Source organism: Otolemur garnettii, unplaced genomic scaffold (assembly GCF_000181295.1).
Source record: "Otolemur garnettii isolate 467f Iridium unplaced genomic scaffold, OtoGar3 scaffold00142, whole genome shotgun sequence".
NCBI classification, from domain to species: Eukaryota; Metazoa; Chordata; class Mammalia; order Primates; family Galagidae; genus Otolemur; species Otolemur garnettii.
The window spans coordinates 3,193,605-3,202,584 of NW_003852537.1; the positions used below are offsets into that span (position 1 = coordinate 3,193,605).

The 8,980-nt window shown below is 42.0% G+C and overlaps 1 protein-coding gene, 1 long non-coding RNA gene and 1 other non-coding gene across 4 annotated transcripts in view; 2 read left to right on the plus strand and 1 right to left on the minus strand.

The window, feature by feature from the left end:
• Window positions 1-8,574, minus strand: part of EIF2AK1 (eukaryotic translation initiation factor 2 alpha kinase 1) — a 45,302-nt gene extending 36,728 nt beyond the window's left edge. For both annotated transcript variants that reach the window (XM_023518631.1, XM_003798928.3), the window contains exon 1: window positions 8,399-8,574. In XM_023518631.1, the coding sequence (XP_023374399.1) occupies window positions 8,399-8,516 (118 nt within the window). In that variant the 5' untranslated portion in view covers window positions 8,517-8,574. The remainder of the gene's footprint in view (window positions 1-8,398) is intronic.
• LOC105887890 lies at window positions 2,178-2,548 on the plus strand. Its single transcript, XR_001161648.1, has 2 exons — window positions 2,178-2,270; window positions 2,333-2,548. It is a non-coding gene; the product is annotated as an uncharacterized LOC105887890 (long non-coding RNA).
• LOC111728186 lies at window positions 3,019-3,122 on the plus strand. Its single transcript, XR_002775563.1, has one exon. It is a non-coding gene; the product is annotated as a U6 spliceosomal RNA (small nuclear RNA).
• Window positions 8,575-8,980: the final 406 nt, after the last annotated feature.

An 8,980-nucleotide genomic window follows, 5' to 3' on the forward strand; every position in this document is an offset into this window, starting at 1 on the left:
AGCCGGTACCCAGTGTTTTATATGCACAATCTCCTCTAATCTCCTCTAATCTCCTCCTGAAACAATGTAAGGTAAATGTTACCACTCCCATTTTATAGATGAGGACACTGATCTCAGAGATCAGTGGCTAAAGAAGTACAGAGAAGGGCAGCCGCTTGAGCTACAGGTGCCAGCCACATACACCAGAGCTGGTGGGTTCGAATCCAGCCCGGACCTGCCAAGCAATGCCAACTACAACCAAAAAATAGCTGGGTGTTATGGCAGGTGCCTGTAGTCCCAGCTACTCAGGAGGCTGAGGCAAGAGAATCGCTTAAGCGCAAGAGTTTGAGGTTGCTGTGAGCTGTGACACCCCAGCTCTCTACCCAGGGCAATAGCTTGAGGCTCTGTCTTAAAAAAAAAGACATACACAGATGTTAAAGAACTACTGAATCAGGCAGATCAGACTAAGTCTCAAGACCATCCTTTTTCCACTATGCAAGACCAAGCAGAGTTAAAGAAGAAGTTATAAGTTCTTACTATATATTTAAGACATTACTGAGCAGGTAAAAAACACACACACAAAATGAAAAAAAAAATGTTTGAGGAAACCATTCTAGAAACATGTCATAGGTAACCTGGAAGGAAGCATAGGTCATCAGGAGAGGATAGGAGGTAAATCACAGAAATGTGGAGCAAAGTGTACATCCCAGAGATACATTAAGAAAGAAATGGGCTGGCCAAGATTTAAAACACTAGGAATGGGAAGGTGGAGATGTTCATGAGTTTAAAATCTCAAGAGCCGTTGACCCATTCAATGAGAAACATCCCATTGATCAATGTATCTCATTCCTAAGATACAGGAACTGTATATCTTAAACCTTCTAAAATCGTCCCCATTTCGGGTATTATATATTCCATTCCATCAATTATTAAAGTACTAGGAAAGCCAAAGTTTTCAAATTCAGGCTTTATCCATTAATTTCCTGACCTACTAGAAAAAAAAAAAAAAGACCTGCACATATGCAAATAATCTATTCATTTAAAATAAATACAGTAGAACCTTCATAGTTGACCATCCCCCTACATTAACCACCTCCACCTCCTTAAATTAACCTAATTTCCTTTTTTTTTTTGAGACAGAGCCTCAAGCTGTCCCCCAGGATAGAGTGCCATGGCATCACAGCTCACAGCAACCTCCAACTCCTGGCCTCAAGCAAGTCTTCTGCCTCTGCCTCCCAAGTAGCTGGGACCACAGGCGCTCACCACAACGCCTGGCTTTTTTTCTTTTTTTTTTGGTTGCAGCCAGCATTGTTGTTTGGCAGGCCTGGGCTGGATTCAAACCTGCCACCTTAGGTGTATGTGGCTGGCACCTTAGCCACTTGAGCCACAGGTGCCGAGCCTTTTTTTTTTTTTTTTTTTGAGACGGAGTCTCATTCTGTGGCCACAAGCTCGAGGCCCCTGGCATCATCCTAGCTCATAGCAACCTCAAACTCTTAAGCTCAAGCCATCTTCTTGGCTCAGTCTCCTAAGTAGCTGGAACTATAGGCACGTCCCATCACGCCCACTAGTTTTTCTGTTTTTAGTAGATATAGCATCTCACTCTTGCTCAGGTTGGTCTCAAACTCCTGAGCTCAAGCAGTCCAGCTGCCTTGGCCTCCCAGGGTGCTAAGATTATAGGCATGAGCCACCAGGCTAGGCCTTGACTTAATTTTCATAGAGCAGACATGCACCAAATGGACATATCAGTACAGCTCCTTATGTTGACCACCTTCCCACATTGACCAATTTGTAATAGTCCTTGGGTAGTCAACTTACAGAGGTTCTATTGTACTTAATTATTTGACTATGGAAAAGAAAAAACATGAAATGTAGCCATGTAAAAAGTTCTCAGTATAAAAATATCTTAAAGTTAACACTCGGGAGGCTGAGGCAAGAGAATCACCTAAGCCCAGGAGTTGGAGGTTGCTGTGAGCTATGACGCCACAGCACTCTGCCAAGGGTGATAAAGTGAGACTCTGTCTCTAAAAAAAAAAACAAAAAAAAAAGCTTAAAGTTAAAATGAGCCACAAATTCAGAAATAGTACACTATCTGTACTACACATGATAAGAAAAAGAAAAATAAATAAAATACAGAGCTCTTACAAATAAGAAAATAAAGTACAATTAAAATTCAAATCAATTGACTTTAGGCTGGAGATGCCACCTTCCAGTAATTCACCAAAATGACGAACACAAAGGGAAAAAGGAGAGGCACCCGATACATGTTCTCTAGGCCTTTTAGAAAGCACGGAGTTGTTCCTTTGGCCACATATATGGGAATCTACAAGAAAGGTGATATTGTAGACATCAAGAGAATGGGTACTGTTCAAAAAGGCATGCCACACAAATGTTACCATGGCAAAACTGGAAGGGTCTACAATGTTACCCAGCATGCTGTTGGCATTGTTGTAAACAAACAAGTTAAGGGCAAGATTCTTGCCAAGAGGATTAATGTTCGTATTGAGCATATTAAGCACTCTAAGAGCTGAGACAGCTTCCTGAAATGTGTGAAGGAAAATGATCAGAAAAAGAAGGAAGGTACCTGGGTTCAACTGAAGTGCCAGCCTGCTCCACCCAGAGAAGTCCACTTTGTGAGAACCAATGGAAAGGAGCCTGAGCTCCTGGAACCCATTCCCTATGAATTCATGGCATAAAGCATATAACATAGCACACAGGAGTACCAGTGGACCCATGCTTTTAGGTGCAAGAACCTATTTATTCCCCATGAGCTCATGGCATAATAGGTGTACAGCACAGCACACAGGATAACCAATTAGACCCCATGTAACAGTGATACAAGGTGCTGGAACCTATTTCTCATTAATTCAAAAGTCAATGTTTTGTCACAGTCAATGGCAAGGTACCTCCCTCAGCTACTGGAACCTCTTCCCTATGAATTCATGGGATGGTAGTTAAAAATAATAGCCTAAAAATGTTTGTTGTTTGTTCACTACAAACGTGATTTTTTTTTTTTTTTTTGCCACAAAGAATTATTAAACCGTGCTCGCTTCGGCAGCACGTATACTAAAATTGGAACGATACAGAGATTAGCATGGCCCCTGCACAAGGATGACACGCAAATTCGTGAAGCGTTCCATATTTAAAAAAAAAAAAAGAATTATTAAACCAAATTTTAATGTATCCTAAAAAAAATGCAAATCGGTTTAACATAACTAGCAATTAACAATATCCATATTAAGATAACTAAAGTACCAGAGTTTTCTCATCAGATTTAAAACCCAGAATACTTGGTATTATCAAGGGTTCAGAAAAGCATACATTTTTAAACACAGGAAGTATAAAAGTGTTTGCAACCTTTGGCAATACATTGTAGAATGTAAAATATGCAAACCTTTGACCCAACAATTCCACTTGTGGAAATACAGGATGGCAACCAAGTTCATGTGCAATTTAAAATAGTTGTCTATATAGACACGAACTTTATGGCCACCCTGTATTTACCAAGGAAATGATAAAGTACAATAGATACATATGTATAAAGTGTTCAGCATAACACTATTTAGAATACTGAAAACCTGTTAAATAAGTTATATATAGAAAACAGAATACTATGCAGCTGTTAGAAATAATAGTGTACAGAAAGATAATTTCATGAAGTCTGTTATTAAGCCAAAGAAGCAGACTACAAAACAGTAATAATACTGAGGCAGGCACGGTAGCTCATGCCTATAATCTTAAAACTTTAGGAGGCTAAGGCAGGAGGATCAACCAACCTGGGCAATAATGAGACCTTGTTTCTATTTTTAAAAAAAGTTTTAGGCCAGGTGCGGTGCCTCACACCTACAATCCCAGCACTTAGGAGGCCAAGGAGGGTGGACTGCCTGATCTCACAATTTCAGACCAACCTGAGCAAGAGCGAGAGTCCGGCTCTTAAAAAATAGCTGGGCGCTGTGGCGGGTACCTGTAGTCCCAGCTACTTGGGAAGCTGAGGCAAGAGGATTGCTTGAGCCCAAGTATTGGAGGTTGTGCTTTGAGCTGTGACACCACCGCACTCTACTGAGGGCAACAAAGTGAGCCTGTCTCAAAAAAAAAATTTTTTTTTTCTCAATTAGACAGAAATGGTGGCATATGCCTATAGTCCCAGCTACCAAATAGGCGAAGGCACAGGGAGGTGCCTGTGGTTCAGTGAGTAGGGCGCCAGCCCCATATACCGAGGGTAGCAGGTTCAAACCCAGCCCTGGAAAACTGTAGCAACAGGCTCGGCGCCTGTGGTTCAAGCAGCTAAGGCGCCAGCCACATACACCTAAGGTGGCGGGTTCAAATCCCCCCTGGGTCCGCCAAACAACAATGATGGCTGCAACCAAAAAATAGCCAGGCGTTGTGGCGGGCGCCTGTAGTCCCAGCTACTTGGGAGGCGGAGGCAGGAGACTCACTTGAGCCCAGGAGTTGGAGGTTGCTGTGAGCTGTGATGCCATAGCACTCTACCCAGGGGGATAGCTTGAGGCTCCGTCTCACCAGGAAAAAAAAAAAGAAAGAAAAGAAAACTTCAGCAACAAAAACGTAGCTGAGTGTTATGGTGGGCAGCTATAGTCCCAGCTATTCGGGAGGCTGAGGCAAGAGAATCGCCTAAGCCCAAGTGCTGGAGGTTGCTGTACGCTGTGACACCACAGCACTCTACCGAGGGCAACATAGTGAGACTCTGTCTCTAAAAAAAAAAAAAATGTTTTTAAGACTAATTTATCACAAATGAAAAGCTAATATAGGCCAGGATAGATGGCTCACGCCTGTAATCCCAACACTCTGGGAAGTTGAGACAGGTGGATCACTTGAATTCAGGAGTTCAAGACCAGCCTGAGCAAGAGAGAGATCCCATTTCTATCAAAAATAGAAAAAATAGCCAGGCACTGGGGGAGCCTATAGTCCCAGGTCCTTGGGAGGCTGAGGCAAGAAGGATCACTTGAGCCCAAGAAGTTTTTGTTTTTGTTTTTGAGTCAAGATCTTGTCTCACTTTGTCACCTTCAGTAGACTGTCACGGCATCAGAGCTCACAGAACCTCAGACTCCTGGGCTCAAGAGATTCTCTTGCCTCAGCCTCCCAAGTAGCTGAGACTATAGATGCCTGCCACACGCCCAGCTATTTTTAAGGATGAGGTCTTGCTCTGGCTCAAGCTGGTCTTGAACCTGTGAGCTCAGGCAATCCACCCACCTTGGCCTCCCAGAGTGCTAGGATTACGGCATGAGCCACCTCCCCCAGATGAGCCCAAGAATTTGAGGTTGCTGTGAGCAATGGCAAGATGACACTCTTGCCTGGGGCAAGAGAGTGAGAGTCTGTCTCAAAAAAAAGGAAGAAAAAGGAAAGAAAAGCTAATATAAAGTCAAAATTAAAAAGCAGATGCTTATTTTATCATACTACCACATTCACAATTTTAAAATATATTTTATATCTACATAAATATACAATGTTTTTAAAAACTGGAAAAAACCCTAAACCTATGCCCTCTCTGTTCTCAATCATATATCTACAATATTATAAAAGAAATGAAATTACATTATATATTCTGTTTTATAGTCTGCCTATTTGATCCTCAGTACCTAGAACAGTGCCTGGAATATAATAGCTCTCAATAAATATATATGTAAATGAATATGACAAATTGTTGACAATGAGTTCTCCTCTAGCATGTAAGTACCAGTGAATTCCCTCCACCTTTTGCTGTTATGAGTCTGTGGGTGATATCTATCAAGTTTTATTGCATACAAGCAAAAGCAAAAGAAAATTTTTAATCTATTCAAAATATCTTTCTTTAACAAATATTTCTAAAAGCAAAATCATCAAATAAATTGTGTCTAGCTACACCAAAGTATAAACTATAAACTCTAGGTGATGAGATCATGATTTAAAATTTTTCTTCTTCATAGCCGGGTGTGATGGCAAGGGCCTGTAGTCCCAGTTCTTCAAGAGGATTCCTTGAGCCATGGAGTTTGAGGCCACAGTGATCTATGATGGGATCACTCAATATACTCCAGCCTGGTGGAGACAGCAAGATCCACCCTCAAAAAAGAAAAAAAAAAGGAAAAAAGGAATTTTTCTTCATGCTTTTCTAGCTTCTCAACCTAGTCTGTAATGTGAAATTTTAAATATATGTACACTTAATTGGTAACAGTGGTGAGACTTGGTTAGAGGATTGTCTGCTTCTTTATACTCTTAAGTTTCCTGTTTTCTACAAAGGAGAAAATTCTACTTTTTAATGAGGAAAAAACATCAGAATGGCTGGTCAGTGGAGTTAAATGAATGTTAACAAAGGACAACTTTAAAAAGAACAGTGGACAGGTACTCAAACACTCAAATATAGTGAAATGCAAAGAAAATGAAGACTTAAGTTGAAAGCTTCTGATTTTAGAGAACTGGTCAAGAGTAGAAGGAAAAAAGGAAAGTAGCAAAAGGGAAAGAAGAGCCCAATTCTCTTACAAAATAGTAAGAAAGCAGAATTAGAGTTCTAAACTTCTACCGAGTAGGATGGGAGTAGACATACAGGAAAGGGATAACCTAATTCAATGGCCTCAATATGATCCAAATAGTCCATTATTAAGTGAAAGAGGAGTTTGAGGAATTAAGCTGAGGTAAAATGTTTGAGAAACTGATGAGATAAAATAAGAAAATTAATGAGTTGGACAATGTGTTTATTGTTGGCCCCTTCTAATGCATGCAGTTCTCCAGAAAGGAAGGATGCAGTAACTTTGCTCAAAGGGTGATGCTGGCTCTAGGAGAATCCCCACACAGGTGTTAAAGGTACATTTAGGTTTTGAATTTTCTGACTTTAACATGAACTGGCACAATGAGCTCCTCAGATCATTCAGAGTGATGATCTATAAGAAATAATTTGGACCAGGCTTGGTGGTTCACACCTACAATCCCAGCACTCAGGAGGCAGAGACGGGTGGATCACTTGAGCTCAGGAGTTCAAGATCAGCCTGAGCAAGAGTGAGACCCGTCTCTAAAAAATAGCCAGGCGTTGTGGTGGGCGCCTGTAGTCCCAGCTACTCAGGAAGCTGAAGCAAGAGGATCGCTTGAACCCATGAGTTTAAGGTTGCTGTGAGCTATGACACCACAGCACTCTACCCCAGGGCAACTGAGACTCTGTCTCAAAAAAAAAAAAAAAAAAAAAAGAAAGAATTTAACTATTCTGTTTTTACATCTGTTAAAAATGAAACTACATTTTTCACAGACCTTACTTTTCATATAAAAAGACAAATTGTGTCTAGACATTCACAGCCTCTTTGGAAGAAAAGGTGGTAAATAGCACAACAGTATCATCAGTAACCCAGAGACGACAAATGTTAAAAGCATTATCTAAGATCACTCCCTTCATGAATAATCTTTAGTTTGCAGAAACCCTTATCAAAATGTCACAGAAAAGACAGACTTGCATGTTTACAGCTGAGAAGTTTCCTGTAACATAACACTTTCCATACTATTGAGTTGCTATGCCGCTTTACGTGCAGAAAAATCCCGTTTGTCCATGAAAAAAGTTATACAATATTTCTCTGTAATAGCCCACGTGAATTCCCACCAAACTCTGCTTTTGTTTCCCATTACAATCAAGAATTACAGATAGTGTTTAAGAATGGAAATGGAAATACTTTTCCATTTATTTATTCCATCTGAATAAATCAAAACCTTTTCAATTTGGTTTCCACCTTTAAATCTATTGCAACACATCATAGCTAAAAACCTCCCTGAATCAAAAAAGAAAACCTCTCTTAATCAATGTGTGCATTCTCGATAGCACAATTTAATTTTTTTAATTGCCAAAACAACTAGTAGTAACTAAAGACTATTTCACTTTCATCACAATATTGGACAGTTTGACCTGGTTAGAGTCAATGTTTAAGAATCTTTTACTTGATGCTGAACAACAGTTGCGTTTTATCTCCTAAGAAAACCTTAAGAAAACTTGTGCATTTTTTCTTTAAGCCCAAATGGATGGAATACATAGCCTCCCGATGAGAATTCTCCAGATACCCTACCAGTGAAGCAAATAGCTTCAAATCAAAACTCTTAACCTACACTGTTCAGCACATAAACTGCAAAGTCTCATTCTAGTAGCAAACAAATATCATTCTCAACAACTGACAAAAATCACAAGTCTTGGGAGCTAGAAAGCGGCCGCAATAAGTTCTTAGACGTCCAAAGGCCTCAGTAGGCAGAGAGGAAATCAAAGAACAGAAATGCGAACAAATAAGCAGAGTGTCAACAACTGTTAATATTTACCGCACTCTGAAAGCCCGCCCACCGCCCCCCCACATTGCAAGGCTAGCCCCCGGTTCAAGCCCGTAGCAGAATTTGCCCATGTCTGAATCACCAAGAAACAGGTGGACAAGGGAAAATGAAGCGGCGCCGTGGCATTCCAGTCCCTCACCATCATATTTGGGGTCCGAGCTCTCAGCAGGGAAGTCGATGGCCGGTGGTGCACCCACAGCCCCCGCCCCGTCTCCTTCTGCTTCATGCTCACCGGCCCCGGAGCTGCCCCCCAGCATCGCCAGGCGCGTTTGGGCCGCCACCGAGCCTGCGGGCCAGCGTCACAGCGCTTAAAGCCCGCAGAGATCGCCTCCCGATCCGGAAATAGCCCTTTGAGAGGCGGAAGGCCCGCCCCTGCCACCCGCACGCTGCGGCCAGGGGCGTGGTCGGCCGCGAGCCCGCCCCTTTCCCTTTCAGAGAGGGAGGGTTGGGCCTGTTGGGCTCAGAGCGTCCGGGTCGTGTGTTCCTACTAGTCTAGTCCTTCGGCTACGGCCTGCGGAGCGTCAGAGAAGAGGAGGTCGGTGGTCGCCAAGCCCGGATGGACCCCGGCCGGCTCTCCAGGCTGTTATGAGCATCTGCAGACGAATACTACTAACTCTCACATCTCACACAAAGACTCAGGTATCAGTGTAAGAATCAGGTGTCTGCAAAGACTACTCGAAATGTTTACCTTTCATGGATACAACAGTGCCTTTTTGTCATT